This window comes from Sander lucioperca, chromosome 13, assembly GCF_008315115.2.
Source record: "Sander lucioperca isolate FBNREF2018 chromosome 13, SLUC_FBN_1.2, whole genome shotgun sequence".
Lineage (NCBI taxonomy): Eukaryota > Metazoa > Chordata > Actinopteri > Perciformes > Percidae > Sander > Sander lucioperca.
In genome coordinates this window covers 3,618,908-3,636,680 of record NC_050185.1, presented here as the reverse complement: position 1 = coordinate 3,636,680, position 17,773 = coordinate 3,618,908, and the positions used below count along the sequence as shown (strand labels likewise).

Genomic DNA, 17,773 nt, shown 5'->3' with positions numbered 1-17,773 from the left:
CCCCAACCCCCCCCCCGCACTTACGGTTAACCTTTGTTTCCTGTGACAGCCCACTGGGTTCTATCCTTCCCCCCCACTCCTCAGAGGAACACCGGCCCAAGCAAAGATGTTGAATGCCATTTAATCTTCAACGTTCTGAATTCCAGTCTACGCACCTGAACGCTGAATTGACCATAGATGTGTAGGTGAACATGACTGTTAGCCCGTTAACGGCATTCATAATTCTCCTTTGGGTTCCATATTTGTTGCAGAAACGTATCCCCTTTGACTGATTGATACAATCAGACAGCTGTCTACAGTAGTACAGGAATATCAGCATCACTCATAAGCAGACATATGAAGACATTTATCAAGAATTGACATCACCAGACGTCCACGCATTTATCTCAACTCAGATTCCTTGACTTAGTTCCAGAGTTTAAAGGAGAGGTTACTTAATAAAACGACACACAGATAGGGCCGGGGTATGAAACGGTTCAATTCTCGTGCCCTTACCATGGTTTCAAATCTATCTCATGTTTTTATATACCTCGGCTAAAACCTGATCAAAGAATAAACGGCACCTGGACTGAAAGTATGACTGATGTTCCCACAAACATCTGGTGGCCTGGATGCATCTGGTCTGGCCGACCCCCCCTGAGAGCCTCTGCAGTGTGATCCTTCAGTAAGCCCCCCCCCCTCCATACTCCAGGTGGGACAGGTGGAGGAGCGGCCAAATCCATCCCAGCCTGTAACGACACCCACCCACTCAACAGTCTCCATTGGTTGACTCAGCTCACATGGCGAGACGAACGTGGCCTTTCCTGTCGCACTCGACTAAAGAGAGGTGCTGCAGGACCTTCAGCTTGGCATCGCTCACCTTCATCTTCAACTGCTTCATCTTCTGCACGCTGAGGGAGCCGCTGCAGAGGACGACAGGAAACAGACAGCCACCGCAATAAGCTGATCAATTCAATGACGCAGCACGATGTTGATAAGCTTTCTACTAAGTTTAATAAAGACCTGTTGTACCGAAGCATCAGTCTTGTCAACAGATTGATATGTTCTTACGGGGCATTCACAACAAAAAAAGCGATCCGGCTCACACACCGACAAGTCTGATCTCTGGTTACGATTGGCCACCGCAGCGTGACGTGGGGGTTGTGTTTCTCCAAAAGTTGAGTCAGTCTCAACTTTTCAGCAGAGGCACGCTGTGTTTTTTTTTAGTGTCCCCCCCTGCAGCAACCCCCGCCGCAGCCTGAACCAACGTGGTATGACTTCGCGTAAACATACACGCCGACTTTCTTAAGCCAAGTGGCGTGTTATCTGTACGCATTTTGAGCTATCCGTGTGTATGTCTATGCAGTATACAGCGGGCGTAAACATACACGCCACTTGGCGTGTTATCGCCGTCTTATTGCGAGAAGAAAGCTACGGTTGGGTTTAGGAAAAGAACAACAGGGTTGGCTTTAAGGAAACGTCACACGCGATCCCTGCTCTCCTGGGTGAAAGTCCTGATTTTCGACCTTTCATACTACTCGCTACGGCATAAATTCACACTCAATCGCAAGGTAATGTAACTCAGTGGAGGCCAAACGGCGTTGATAAACACACTAAAAAGCGAGTATGCGTCTTGATAACACGCCAATAACGGCATACGAATTGGCATGTCATACATACGCCACTTCATGAGATCAGTCTGGCCGAAACACACCTTCCCCCATTCGAAATGAATGGAAAAACCAGTCGGGCGTTTTTGCCCGACTGTCGGACGGCCGACGCAGGCTGTCTGAACGCGGTCTTATACCCGAAACCTTCTCAAAGGTAGTTTGACTTCCCCTGTTTAAGATGCATCACTTGAGAGTACATGTGTAGGACACCGGTGTGAATGTGAACATGTTATTGTGCATATGATTGTAAAATCATCACTGCAGTTGCTCTCCAACCTGTTGTTGCCGAGGTGCTGCTGCAGCTGCTGGTAGAAGACGTTGAGGTCCGCCAGCTTGATGTTGGAGCGCACGCTGGGAGGAACCGTCTCCAGCGTGGCTTCACTCAGCTCCTCGTACTCACAGCCTGGGGATGGACACGCGTACGGAGACGTCAGCCTTGCAGTTCAACTTTGACAGAGGAATGTGTCAACTGCAGAAGTACAGTCCAACTGATCTGAGGTGGAAAACATGCTTTTTGTAGCTTACACTAAAGGGTCAGTCACCGAATTATTTATTTCCATGGAGATTTATTTGACCAGGGTTTGAGGTCTGGGGATTATAAACATTTTAACTCTAAATAGTCCAGAGAGAGAGAGAACATGGACAAATACAACTAAGTATCTGCATGGATACCACAAGAGGGGAATCCATTTTTTTTATTTCTAGCAATTTGCTTGAACCGACCCTTTAATATAACACACATTTTTTTTAAGATTATTTTTGGGCATTTTCTGCCTTTAATGGCTAGGACAGCTAGACATGAAAGGGGAGAGAGAGGGGGGAAGACATGCGGGAAATTGTCACAGGTCGGACTCCAACCCTGGACCGTGCCAGGATTATCTCTTCTTATTTTGTTGTGTGCGGGATGTTTCTGGCTGTCAGCAAAGAGCCTTTGGGCCCCACATGAGGGCGTGTAACCCCCCAGCCAATAACAGTGCTCAGGGTGCGCAGCGCGTTCATATTTCCAATACCGCCACTTTGTCACGCCCCTTGTTATCCGACACCCACACACAAGGCGCCCTGTAGCATTTGATAATGGTACTATACAAAAGTATATACAAATACATTCTTTATGCAAAGTACCTGACAAATTGAACTTCAAGTTGCAGTGTTTAAAAAAATCTAAGTCTGACAGTAGAAGCCCTGGAGGCAAAACATTCATCTTGTCGAGCCTCTACAGTAGAATTTCCTAGCTGTGATTTCAGAACTATTTGTGCAAATATTTCTTAAAGGAGCAGTGAGTAAGACTTATAAAACTAACTTTCTGTCATATTTGCTGAAACTGACCCTATGTTCCAGTAGAACTACATGAAGCAGGTCATTTTAAATCCAGCTCCTCTGGCTCCACCTACAGCCTGGAGTGAGATTTGCAAAAATCCACAGCTCAGCAGGGGTGTCTAACTGCGTGTCAATCACTGCTCATGTACACGCATTCATTCTCCCCTGTGGGGGGAGGGGCTTAGGAGACCGTTTTGGGCTTCAGCAGAAAGGGGGGAGGGACTGAGAAGTTGTCGATGTTCAACATTTTTGGCTAATTCCTGGATCTTCACAATCCTACCTACAGCACCTTTAACTGCTGGGTTAACAACTCAGCTTTTTGTAAGCTACAGACTGTAGAATACTGATCAAACCCTGGATCTGTTTAATACAAACTAAAAAGAATGCGCAATACACAAAGTGCGTTCCTCTCTGAGAACAGGACACTGGGACTAAACAGCATACGCTGAGCTGATTAATTGTTAAATGACTGATGTGTTAACAGCCATGATAGTGGTGGCTCTTTATTTATGTAAGCATGCTCAAAATAACAATGCTTACATGCTGATGTCAATATAAAGTTGACCATGGTTACCATCTTAGCTTAGTTGTGTTAGAATGCCGACATTTGCTAATTAGCACTAAACCCATAGTAGAGCTGAGGCTGATGGGAATGGCCTTAGTTTTGTTGGTATTTGGTCCCAAACTAAAGAATTAGACATATGAAAATGTTGACCTGATGATGGCGCCAGAGGATCACCAAAGCTAGCACAATTCATCCTGAGGGGGAACATGAATGTACTCAATTTCATGGTAACCCTATCCAATATTTCAGTCTGGATTAAGGTTGTGAACCGAACCAACAGACAGACTGACTGTTGCCACCTCTACAGTATTGTAGATTATTCAGAGCGGAGTGGAAGACTGAGAAGGTAACAGACTCACTCAGTGGCTGCTGGGGGGCAGAAGCCTCTAGAGCAGGAGGCACCTGGAAAACAAACAGCAGCAGAGATGATCAGTGGGACAGAGACTGGGGATGCTAACTGAACACTCCTACATGTAGGCCTGGGTTTTTTACATAATCATTGTTTCTTTGTTGAACCGCAATGAATTGCTAACATTAGCTAAGGTCTTAAGGTGTATGACTCGTAGTTGTTGATTTAGTTTAGATACCAGTCCTTCCAGAAAAATGCTGAGTTTTTTTGTGATTGTTGTGGGCAAAAATCCTTGATTATGCGGCACGTTTTCTTAAAAAATGCGATGGAATATGCGGGATATTTATGCGATGAAATTGCGGGAACTTGCAAAAACTGCGGTTTCATCGTGGCTTCATCGCGGGGTTTGCAGCTTTTCGATGATGTTCACGTCGCGTAATTACGTCACTTCATAACGTTCCCATGGCAACAGGGGAAAATGGCTGCTCTCGTGTGAAGTAAAACGCAACATTTTTCAACTTTCTGCTAAGATATATGGGACTTTTTTGCAACGAAAATGCAGGGATTATGAAATCATGCAAGCCCCGCATATTTTGCGCAGAAATTGGTAATTTATGCGGCGAAAGTGCGGCGTATTTGAGAGAATGCGGCCCCCGCATAAATATGCAGACTTTGGCTGATTATGCATTGAATTATGCGATCGCATATTCGCGTTTTTCTGGAGGGACTGAGCTATGCCAAATTGTAATTATATAAAGGGATTATTGGTCAGGTTATATATTTTTATTATTTCAATTGTTAGTTGTTGGCACTTGACCCTAAACATATTCAAGGCAACAAAAATAACAAGGGGGGGGGGGAGAGAACAGTTAGAAAAAGAAAAAATGATAATAAAGAGGCGTGGTTTACTCCATAGGCTGTGTTTGTGTTATTACACTATCTGGGTCACATGACAGTGATATATAACCAAAAGATGTTTCCTGGGATTCATTCTAAACTTAAATATGTTTAAAAAAGTAATAAATTAATATTTTTAAATTTGAGTGAAAGCTATATTATTTATTTATATATATATATTTATATATACATATTATTAATTCTTTATATAATTTCTGAGACAATTAATTGTACAACAAACATGGTGGTGTTCTGGACCATGCAGGATCACGTATAGTGCTGAGTCACAATCATTGCTTGATGCAACACATCTTCTGTGTGTGTGTGTGTGTGTGTGTGTGTGTGTGTGTGTGTGTGTGTGTATATATATATATATATATATATATATATATATATATGGGCTTACTTTGTGAATCTATATTCATCCTTAACAGGGACAGATTTTTGCTTGTGTTGCTAAAAGCCTGTATGATTTCTCAAATCACAGAATCCTGAAGAACAAAATCCAACATAAACATTTATAGTCACATGTTATTTCTATAAAGCAGCAGGTTTCTTATTATGCAGGTTAAACTATGGCTCAAATAAGAGCCAGGGGCATGGCCATGTCCAGTGTTAAGCTTCAACACTTCCTGGACAGACCTTTCAAATTAAAAGTCTACTAGAAAGGAGAGGATTATTGCCTTTGAACCGCTGAAGTCTTTACAGTAGCAGCCCTCTAAAATTGCTGGCAGGGCCGTGACATGCATTTGGAGGCCATACATCGGTCATAAAATCATGGACAGCTTCAAGGAGGGAGGGAGGAAGGAAGAGAGAGAGAGGGGGGGAGGGCTTCTAAGGGCACCAAGTATTCATAATCCTTTACCACAGTGAGGGGAAACGTCCCTACATCGTGAAAAAAGCAGCAAAACAGCTCTGTAGGCTGCAAGAGTCAGTGACAGGGCTGAGCCATTAATCCTTCTCGAATCAGAATCGAGATTTGAAAGAATGCGATTAGCTAACCGTGAAGACCGCGTTTAATCCAATGTGAATATTTAGCTGAATGTTTGGTGTAACATTTGGTTCAACATGTTTTATTCCTCTTTTCATTATTATATTTACTGTTTTTCCATAGTTAAATGCTGGAATATGGTTACATGTCACAGATTGTTTACAGAAATGTCCTATCTTCAGTCAGTCCCTCCAGAAAAACGCGATTATGCGATCGCATAATTCAATGCATAATCAGCCAAAGTCTGCATATTTATGCGGGGGCCGCATTTTTTCAAATACGCCCCACTTTCGCCGCATAAATTGCCGATTTCCGCACAAAATACGCGGGGCTTGCATGATTTCATAATCCCCGCATTTTCGTTGCAAAAAAGTCACATATATCTTAGCAGAAAGTTGAAAAATGTTGCGTTTACTTCACACGAGCAGCCATTTTCCCCTGTTGCCATGGGAACGTTATGTAGTGATGTAATTACGCGACGTGAACGTCATCGAAAAGCTGCAAACCCCGCGATGAAACCATGATGAAACCGCAGTTTTTGGAAGTTCCCGCAATTTAATCTCATAAAATTGCATAAATATCCCGCATATTCCATCGCATTTTTTAAGAAAACGTGCCGCATAATCAAGGATTTTTGCCCACAACAATCACAAAAAAACTAATTTTTCTGGAAGGACTGATCAGTGGATGTTTCATTTCTTTTTATGACTTTATGTAACATGATGGTACAAGGGGCCATATGTAGATGCTGCTGTTGAACTGAGGCAGAGCAGACATTTCAGTTGGATTTTTCCTCATTTTTTTAATTAAGGCATTAAGATCAATTTCCTAAAGATGATTTTTTTATTCCTCTTTTTAGTCAACTTTAGCATGGGTGTCCTAATTTGTTCACATGACTATATATATATATATATAGGGCTGTCAAAATAACGCGTTAATTTCGATTAATTAATCTGAGAAAAAATAACGCGTTAAAAAAAAATAACGGAGATTAATCCATTCCATATTGACGTTTGACCCGGAGCCGTTCTAGCCACCATTCTACTGTAAAATGAAGGAGGGAGACGAGAATGTGCTGCCTGGATCATTAACTGGAACATTTACTTGTAAAAATCTTCTTCCTGCCAACCCTGGCTACCGAAATCTGGTGTCACTGATATGTCTGCTCTTCTCTCTGATGCTCTGAAGACGATACAGGCAACACAAACACCGCTGCACGTGACGCTAGTTAACACCAAAGCCCGTCTACGGAAAGCCGTTCCACTCCCTATTAAGCCCCACCAGTTCCACCAGAGTTCCACTGGGGGTGATCACGGTCCAGTGCAAAATGAATGGGACCCTATGGAGCTAGACGGCTAAATTTGTCTCTTTCGCCTGATTGTCGATGAGAAATCTCAGATTTGATTGTAGTTTTTGCAAGTTCAACATGGATTATAGGTCGAAAGTTGAATGAACGAGTACTTATGCCCTTTCGATTTGTTACAGGTTGAGTCGTTGTTGCCCATAACACGCTAGCATTCTGCTAATGAATGCTGATTGGTCAGTGAAGGACAGATTACGATCGGAGATCCCGCTTGACGGCATCCGAAGCAGAACCAGAATGCCAGAGTGAATATTTCAACGTGGTCTTTAAAACATTAGCAAACCTCTTTCTAGCACGTGTGTTGACAGGGAGAGTCTAACCTGTCAGCTGTGTTGTCGATGCCTCGAGAGAAAAAAGGAAGTGACTCAGAGCTTGCCGTAAAGCAGAATCTCTGGCCGTATATGTGTATGACGTCATTGACATTTTAAAAGGCTTTTTAGAACAAAAAAGCCACTTTAAAAAAATCTAACACCCAGCAGTGTGTATTTTCTTAGCCTCCCCTTTCAAATGCAACATTCAAATTACTAGACAAAAAATTATATCCTGAGAAAAGTGGATTTTGAGGGGTATAGTTCCATAGAGTCCCATTCATTCTGCACTGGCCTGTGAGCGCCCCCTATATGGAACTCTGGTGGAACTGCAACCAGTTCAGAAGCCGGAAGTAACGAGAGAGTGGAACTTCTTCCCTTATTAGAAATTCTTTGTTAACACTATACTCGACAGCAGCTAACGTTAGCCTACCGCTAGCTAGTTAACACTATACTCGACAGCAGCTAACGTTAGCCTACCGCTAGCTAGTTAACACTATACTCAACAGCAGCTAACGTTAGCCTACCGCTAGCTAGTAGCTGGATTAAACACGGTTACAATGCTGACAGCTAACGCTGAACGGTGTAAAGTTTGACTGTGTTTTACTGTAGAGGACTGTGACTCAACAGGGGGATGTAACAATCTGCAGCTGCCGAGCTGCCGTCGGAAAAACAACACAGACGTTCAATGAAACTGGTAAACTACAGCTTCGTGGTGCATTTGAAGTTATTGTAAATGTCCTTGGTGGTTGTTTTTGTCGTTCAACAGCAATTTACTAGTGAAATAAGTTATTGTTATTGTTATACATTATTATTAAATCATTTAATTTTGACCATATGGCCTTAGCAATAAACAAGCCGTTCTTTAAAGCCCATGTTGCAGGTTAAACACCACTGTTGATTAATGGGTACATAAAGCACTCAACATATGTATATCATTGTTAAAAATGTCACCAAATAGTGTTAAAGGCCAGTTTTTACCGTTTTAGTCGTTTAGTGGGTTTTTTAACGCAATTCGGTGATGACGTCACGTTGGGGAGACGTGCCTCAGCCTAGTACTAGAACTATGGTGACTGACTGGGATGAGGAAGAGGTGTTTTTACTGTCAGTGAATAGCACCGAGTGAAAGTCAATGTTTTCTTTATATTTAGTGACAGTGATCATGTCGTTAGTTCAGATAAGTACTGGTAATCTAGCTAGATCTAGAAATAGAAGGCATCATGTTAGCTATGGGCTAACTTGCCAGTCAGTCCCACCTGTGAAATCCCCCAACGTTGTAAACACATTTTCGATTAGATATCTCACGTTTTGATGGACCCTACTAGCTCCAGTAACAACATATTTGCCTAGTGTTTATTTATTACTTGGATGGGGATGCTGTTCGGCTTTTCACAAGTTTAGACAGCTAGCTAAAGCTACGCCAACGTTTTGCTAACGTTCGCGCAACAGCGTTAGCCTAGACGGCTAGGTAAATATTACGACTGCCTTCGTTGTTTCCTCTATCTGCGTCCACGTTGTCAACATAAGACATGTGGCGTTAGTGCTCCTTTTGTACCATAATTGTATTGAATGAAATGTTAAGCTTCGCTCCTACGAGATGGGTTTTTGTTAGCTACGTTACACACAAAGTTAACTGGCTATAGTTAGCCTGTGCTAGTGGAATTAGCTAATGTTGCGTAGCCAGCCAGCAGCTTCGGCAGTAGTTCCGGCGAGCTAACCACGACAGCTAACACATCCACAAGCGTCTCTATTTCAAACATCACTGCAGATTGACTGGTTTTAGCAGCAGAGGTTGATTGTGGGCGACAATACTGTCGTGGTTAGCCTACCGAAACTACTGCTGATTGCCGAAGTTGCTGGCTGGTTATGCAACGTTAGCTAATTCCGCTAGCATACAGGCTAACTATAGCCAGTTAGCTTTGTATGTAGCTAACAAAAACCCACCCATCTCGTAGGAGCAAAGCTTAACATTTCATTTAATAAAATGATGGTACAAAAGGAGCACTAACGCAACATGTCTTATGTTGACAACGTGGACGCAGATATAGTAAACTCCGAAGGCAGTCGTAATATTTACCTAGCAGTCTAGTCTTGCGCTAACGTTAGCAAACGTCGGCGTAGCTAGCTGTCTAAACTTGTGAAAAGCCGAACAGCATCCCCGTCCAAGCTGTGTTTCACTTTCCCTCCAATGTTATTATACACATAATAAAGACACATGGACTCGGTTGAGACCAAAAGCCATATTTTGCAACACCAGTGGCACATAGACAGTGAACAGAGACGGGGCTTTCGTCTGTCGTCTCCCCAACGTGACGTAATGCAATGCATTGTGGGGGAAAAGAGAATCATTGCAAACCGCTGTAAAATAGTACTACTTTTTCGTATTTTATTCCGTTTTGTGATATCCATTGTATTTGATGTTGTTGGGTAACAGTTTAAATGTTTATTACCAACAAGCAAATTGCACAAATTCATTAGAAAATAAACCCTGCAACATGGGCTTTAATGTCACCAACTATTGTTTAGTACCCTTTGTTTTCTTTTCTTACTTTCTTAAAAAGTATCGGTTCAGGCACCGTTAATTATGTATGCGATTAATTTCGATTAATTAATCACAGAGTCTGTAATTCATTAGATACATTTTTTTAATCAATTGACAGCCCTAATATATATATATATATATATATAGGCATATATAGGCATATTATTTGATTCACAGTGAGAAGCCCTACATCTAACTCAAAGTGTGATATGATGAAACCCCCCCTTATAAACTGAGCCTAGAACAGAGCCTTGCTGCTCAGTGAACCGCTGGAGGGATTTTGTCGGGATGCAGCCAATGAAGTGGTGACAAACGTTAGCAATAAACACAAAGGCTTCTGGGTAGCGATTGGGTCTTACCTCTGTTGTGGTCTCACTGGTTGCTGTACCCAGGAGCTCCGCTGCCTCCCGCTCCGGCGCCGTCAGCGGCGGAACCTGCAGCATGTCAACAAGGACACGGTCAATCGTTGGTACCCACAGCTGCAGTATATTTAGAGATTAATAAAAAGGAAGACATGGCAAATTTCATATTTCATATGCATTATGACAAGGTACACACCCCCCCCACCCCCCCCAAGTTTCCACGAGTTAAATTTAAGACCTTTTTTAACACCATTTAGAATATAATTTAATACCAACTTCATGGACAGTCTGGCAAACGCACGTAGCATATAATGGAATATCAGAAACAATTGTAGGCTATAAAAATAATTGTTTACGAAGTACTTGATACAACATTTTATTGTAGTACTCAATACATACAGTACATGCTTTGTGACGAAACAATGGAGTTCTTTAATCTTATAAAAGGACAATACAAATGCTAGACCTTTGTGAACGAAATTGAACACTTTTATTTCAATTTGAATTTCTCCCATCTAGCGTTGAGATCATATATCAATCAACTCTCTCGCACCACGCAGTTCAAAGTACGTATTACAGCTACGGTAGCCTTCACGCTTCAAAAAGCCGCTCTCTTCAGTATCCTTTCTCTTTTTCTGGGCGAAGAAGAGGATTCCTGTTCCTGAAATTTGGATTTTGAATACGTGTGGTCCTCCATGTTTCCTTCTTCAAACTTGCCGGGGCCGGGAAGCTACGATACCCATTAGCAGAATTAGCAGCAGCTGTGAGTTTATCATGTGACAGCGAAAACACGAAAGGCGGAGCAGTATGTCGTGTATGTCCCTTACCAGCTAACGTATTTCAAGATGGAGCATGAATATGGAGTGTCTACCCCAGTTCATGCAAACGCAAATGTAAAATTTCAAGCCAATAGGAATACTTGGAATTGATGGTGGTGGTAAATATTCATGAAAAAGGACAAGTTTGTGAACGGGCAACACAGATTTTGATAATGAACAACTAAACACGTTACACACTGGACCTTTAATGCCTTATTTTTCAAAATTATATATATTTTTTTGGGGGTCATTTTATGCCTTTCTGTTATAGGACAGCTCAAGTCATGAAAGGGGAGGAGGGAACGCCAAGTAGCAAAGGGCCGCAGGTCGGAGTCGAACCCGCGGCTGCTGCATGGAGGAGTAAACCTCTATACATGGGCGTGCGCTCCACCAGGCGAGCCACCCTTTAAGAGCCCACGGGTACCCTGTATGATCATCATGTACTATCTTCTACATCTTTCTATTGAAGTGAAAGCCAAAGTACAGACCCGTATACGTTTAACTGCAATGGTTGTACAATTTTGCACCTGGGGGCCATTTCTCCAAAACTTCAACGTGCAAACAGCGAATTTGCAGCATGAGATCATTTCCTCTCATGTTTACTTTGACTCATTGTTCGTAATCAAAATGCATACCGTACTTGCGTGCCGCATGCATAAACCCTGCAGGACTTACAAATGTATCTGCCGTCTGTGAGCGACAATCTTTTGTGAAACGTGAATCTGTGCTCGCAAATGGCTTTTTGTTGACAGGAGTCATGTGCATCAGAAGTCTTCACTGGCATCATAATCTACTGAAAGACTGTAGAATATGGAACCTTTCCTCTGTATAGAGTAGGAGTACATACGGTGGGAGTAGGAGCAGCGATGCTAGTGTTTGTGTGGGTACCTCCACATCAGTAGTCTGCTGGAGGTGCTGGACCAGCTCCATGGCACTGCTGAGGTCGCTGCTGATGGAGTCCATGGATTCTTTCTGTGCGACTGCGATCTCCTTCACCTGGGAGCACAGCGCTGTGTGTTTGGCCTTGATGGCCCTCAGATTCTCCAGCATCAGCGCCGGGTTCTCCTGCAGGCACAGTGTCTATTAGGGCTGAACCACAACTACATGTGTTTTGTGTGCAACCATCTTAATGTGTAAAGTAACTAGTAACTAAAGCTGTCAGGTGAATGTAGTGGAGTAAAAAGTACAATATTTCTCTCTGAAATGTAACCGAGTAGAAGTAGAAAGTGGCATGAAAAGAAAAGACCCAAGTAAAGTACAAGTAGCTCAACATTTGTACTTAAGTACAGTACTTGAGTAAATGTACTTAGTTACATTCCACCACTGGTTTATATTGAAGGTTAATAGCTAGTAAGTCACTGGGCGATATGGAGAAAATCAGATATCACGATATTTTTGACCAAATACATCAATGTCGATATTGCGACGATATTGTAGGTTTGAGAACTGGTGCTTTTACAAAATAGTTTACCAATGAGATTTTTGATAAATAATCATCAGTAATGTTGATATAATGACTAAGTGGGTAAAGGCAAATAATAGAACAGTTACAACAGTCTGGTAAGTTCAGACAATGACATCACTTTACTGTAATGCAGCCTGTAAAACCAGGAAAAGACAACACTTATGCCATATTAGGATATATAACGATATCCAAAATCTAATTACATATATCGATATCACTATATTGCCCAGCCCTACAATGGCCCATAAATATTGTCCACCGATAATTCCAGCGTCTGAACTACAGCAGCTTTTTTAATGTCCTGTAGACTGCAGATGGTGTTGGAGGGAACCCTGTCTTTAGTTGGGTGGGAATGTCAGCAGAAATAACAGCTGTGGTTTCAGTTATCACCTCAGCGGGACATCCATTCTCTGCAGTGTTGTTGATGAAGTCCAGCTTCAGCCGCTTCTCGATGTACTCCAGGTCTGCCTCGGACTTCAGGAACTGCAAAGACACTCAGCTTTACGCTCTGCTAGCACACTGCTGCACACACACACATATATACCCTGCTTTAAGTAGGGCAGGGTTCGAAATAAAAAAAAATGGCATGAAGAATGTAAGAAACAATAACACAATGTGCAACTGGTAAAACATTGCCTATTCAGTTTCTGTGGATAAAAAGAGGCAAAAGTTATAGCTCTCTAACATATAATATAGCCAGTGTGTTACAGTGGCGTTTGATGGGACTGGTTACATATAGGGCTGCAAAGATGAATCCATTATTGGATTAGATGTCAACTATTAAATGAATGGCCAACTATATATATATAAATATATAGATATTTGATTAATCGGTTCGAGTCATATTTTAACAAAAATAAAACGTCTAAAATCTCTGATTCTAGCTCCTAAAATGTAAACATTTTCTAGATTCTTCACTCCTCTGTGACAGTAAACTGAATCTCTTGGGCTTTGGGAAACACTGATCAACATTTTTCACCATTTTCTGACATTTATATAGACCAAACAACTAATCGATTAGGCCCAACCGAGAAAACAATGGACAGATTCATCTGCAATGGGAATAATCGTTGGTTGCAGCCCTAGTTATGGCACAGAATGTCCTTTAGTATAGCATAGCATTTCTCTATCAGTTGTTGTTAAAAGCAGTTTTGAACGAGCCCGATAATGTGACCATGTGGAGTGTAGCACAAGCTCACAGTAGGTTAGCAGCCAACACTTAGACACCAGGGTACCAGAACAGTCGTTTAGCCCGGTGGCAAGTGTCTTTTTTTTAACGAGGGCCCGGCTGGGACCAGTCCCGGACTGACGGCAGCATTAGGCCGGCTGCACACTGCCTGCGTGGCGTGAGCGTGGCGTTTCTGTTGCGTGTCAGTTGCGTGGCGGCTGCGTGGTGTTTTCTATGTCTTTGCACACCAGAAACTTGTCTGACGCGGCGCTGCTGCTGCTAGCCTTGTCTGGACACATGGATGTTTCCCATTGATAAAATGAAATACCATGTTAAACACAAACATATACTGATTTGATTACAGCAAAGACCACGTTGGAAGTACTGACGGCAAAATAGGCTACAAAATATTTCGAACCTAGAGACTTTCAAACATCATGTCATTTATTAAATGTATTTGTGTCAAAATGACATATAAACATCTTTTCCTATTCTATTTTGCCTGGAAACACTTCCAACACGCTTGCGTGTCGCGTGAAAAATAGGCGTCGGTCCTATTTCTAGCATGCACGCGTTTTCGGCGCAGCTCGAGCCGCGCCTGAGACGTGTGTGTTACGCAGGTAGTGTGAAAGCTCTAACCTGTTACCATGGGAGCCGAAATAAAAACGGACACGCCACGCAGCTGACACGCTCACGCCACGCAGCCAGTGTGCAGCCAGCCTTAACGTAGAGCCTAATAGTTTCGGTGATAACAGAATCATGGACGGAATCACAAAAAAAGCTAAACCAGGTGTGTCAAACATACGGGCCGTGGGCCAGAACTGGCCCGCCCAAGGGTCCGATCAGGCCCACTGGATGACTTTGCAAAGTGTGAAGTTCTTTTTCCGTAAATTTACGCCTTTAATCTTAGAAATTCTGAGTTTTTTCTCAGAATATTACCCCTCTCTCCAACATCAACATCAAGCTGACAAGAAACTCTGTGGCAGATAAAGTTTCTGATCTTTCTGGACTGGTTTACTGGTCTGGCCCACTTGAGATCAAATCACGGGTATGTGGCCCATGAACTCAAATGAGTTTGACATCCCTGAGCTAAACGCAGATTCCACAGGGCCGTACATTAAGTCAGAGCTAAAAGCTAACTGGAGATTTGAAAATATGACTACGTATAAGTTTCCAACAGAGCCACCCCACTGTAGTTTAAAAAACCTCTTAAAAATACAGAACAATTGGGCGCCTGGGTAGCTCAGCTGGTGGAGCGCGCACCCATATGTAGAGGTTTACTCCTCGACGCAGCGGCCGCGGGTTCGACTCCAACCTGCGGCCCTTTGCTGCATGTCATTCCAGTGGCTTAGGCCTGTTGGGGGGCAATTTAGGCCTGGTGGGCCGCCGGGCTTACAATACACTGGCCTAGTCTCACCCACTTCATCAGACCACACAATGGTCCAAAGATCACGTCCACTGGACTTGATACAGTCTAGAACTGTAAACGTAGTCAGTGCAGCTGGTCTCTGCAGTTTTCAGATGCTTTGACAATACTATTGCACTGCTAGCTGTCTGATACAGTAGTGCAATGAAGTCAGAGCATCTGCCAACAGCTGAAGCTTCAGAGTTTGAGACGTTTCCATCGCTTGTAACCATTTTCTGGCCAATGCCCTTTTAACATTGCACTGCTTTTCTAGAAGGGTCACCAGTAGCACAATATAAAAGGGGCACTGGACAGACAGAACACTGGCTTAGCCAAAGGCCGGACGTTCTCACGGCTCAGTGAGTTGGGAGTCAGTGTGTCACATAAATGTGAGAAGATATCTCGCTGTGACAAACAGAATGTGTTGGCATATGTTGTGTGTAATATATCCTATACGCTCAGTTCAGCACTCGGTCCAGACTGAAAGATCTCAACAACTATTTGCCATAACATTTGGTACAGACATTCAAGGTCTCCAGAGGAGAAATCCTGGGGACTCATCCTTTAGCGCTGCCAGCAGGTCAAGGTTTCCACTTATCCAGTCAAATATCCCAACATTGACTAGACTGATTGACCCAAAATGAGTTTTCCTTTAGCGACACCATGAGGTTCCAGTGGTTTCTCTGGGTTTGTCCAAGACATCGGTGAGAGAGAATGGGATGTTTTTCAATTTAAAAAAAAAAAAAAGTGACATAATTTTGGACCATTAATATCTCCATATCAGTATCTAAAACATTGGAAAAGCTCTCAAACACCACTAAAAAAGCTTGAAGACAAAACTTGCTGAAGAAGTTCACTAGGGACCAAATTAGATCTGAGAAAAGTCTTCTAGTTAGTTTAATGCTTTTTTCAACGTTTTTTTGCAGCATTTCACATTTATTCAGCTTATGTGCTGCCAAAAACGGCTTGGGTCCTGCACTTAAGACTTATAAATAATGGTAGAGGAAAACCCTGAGTTCACATTTGTACGCATTAGTTTTGAGTGAAAGGTCTCTAGTAGGATACTACTACTATACTTTATTTTGTAACTTTTCTAGTGTGAACACACCACATACTAAAACCTGCTTAGAATCAGTACAGTGGCTTGCATAAGTTTACACACCCATGCTAAAGTTGACTAAAAAGAGGAAAAATTCAACCTTTAAGGACACCAATTTTCATCAATCACATCCCCTTCACCATACCTAGAGATTGGCATGGGGTACTTTCCATAAAATCATCTCTCAATGCAAATCAAACCAGCTATTAGGTTAACTGAAATAAAACCATGCCAATGTCTAGGTATGGTGAAGGGTATGTGATAATGTGGGGCTATTTTAATTCCAAAGGCCAAGGGAACTTTATCAGGATGCATAGTATCCTGGATCCATGAAATAACTGGCCTTTAAAAATAAAAATCTGCCTGCCTCTATGGGAATTTAACATAGGGGTGTACTTACTTATGCCCCCTGTATTTTAAGGAAGAACATTTATTTATTTACGATACATTATTCATTCACAAAGAAAATTGGTGTCCTTAAAGGTCGGATTTTTCCTCATTTTTTAATTAAGGCATTAAGATCAATTTCCAAAAGATGGTTTTCTATTCCTCTTTTTAGTCAACTTTAGCATGGGTGTGTAAACTTATGCAAGCCACTGTATTAAGGATATGGGAAATGGCAAGTGAGATGCTGTTGAAAGCTCTGGAAAAGGCTAGTTAGTGGACCTTGAGTTGAGATTATTTGGTCAAACATTGTATACCTGTTTTATTGGACCTTCTGCAGTCCTCCTCTGCTTCCTAATTACAGAGTTAGCTAACATTATTGTAGAGTTTCGAAAAACGTAACGTTATGTCTGGAATAAAAGTGAATTGTCTGTAAGTTGGAAAGAGCTAAAATCTAACGAAAATATATTTGAGCTGTAGTGAAAATGACTAGTCTCTAATGCTGAACTGTGGCCAGCTGTGTTGACTGACCGCTGGCTTGTTGTTATGATGCTACATTACAGGAATACTTTTTCACACGGAACAACAGCTATGTAACGTACAGGTTTTAATGGTGGCCATGTTTTATATTTTGAAGAAGGAAGCGGCTTTTGACAGCTTAACGTTAGGTGTGAGCTGGCCTTCCGCTGTTGTTTTAATAACGTTAGTAATAGTTAGTAAGACGGAGGGATACCACATTAACGGTACGTAGACAGGCCTGCTGAATGGCGCAAAGGAGTTTGAATTGTTTATTAATACAAAGAGAAAACCATGACCTGCTGCTCTTACTGTGATAGGATGAATACCCCATCGATAATTAATGGGCTGCCAAATGTGTCTGGAATCGTTCACCAAGGACAAAAAGCTAATTCAGAAGGTGAATATTACAGAAAACAAAACAGTTTTACGCTGTGCTTACCATCGCCTCAAGCTTTTCAACTGTTGTCTCCATGTTGAATAGTTTTCAGCCTGATGCGGGCTCTGTCATTGGCCAGCTGTCAGGAATGGAGAAAGCCGATTGGACCGCTGTGTCTATGTGTGCGCCATATTGC

At 42.3% G+C, this 17,773-nt stretch overlaps 1 protein-coding gene across 3 annotated transcripts; it reads right to left on the bottom strand.

The window, feature by feature from the left end:
- Positions 1-5: 5 nt before the first annotated feature.
- Positions 6-17,773, bottom strand: ska2 (spindle and kinetochore associated complex subunit 2). 3 transcript variants are annotated; one of them, XR_004106986.2, is made up of 8 exons: positions 17,641-17,773; positions 13,017-13,109; positions 12,050-12,226; positions 10,341-10,415; positions 3,891-3,933; positions 1,926-2,052; positions 671-902; positions 6-637 (listed from the first exon to the last, which is right to left on the bottom strand). XR_004106986.2 is itself a non-coding variant. In XM_031310923.2 (7 exons), the coding sequence occupies exons 1-7, from the start codon at positions 17,671-17,673 to the stop codon at positions 776-778; spliced, it is 675 nt and encodes a 224-aa protein (XP_031166783.1). In that variant the 5' UTR covers positions 17,674-17,773; the 3' UTR covers positions 6-775. The 3 variants fall into 3 exon arrangements, 2 of the variants coding, with proteins under 2 accessions (XP_031166783.1, XP_035864729.1); XM_031310923.2 differs by having other exon boundaries at positions 6-902; XM_036008836.1 differs by having other exon boundaries at positions 6-899.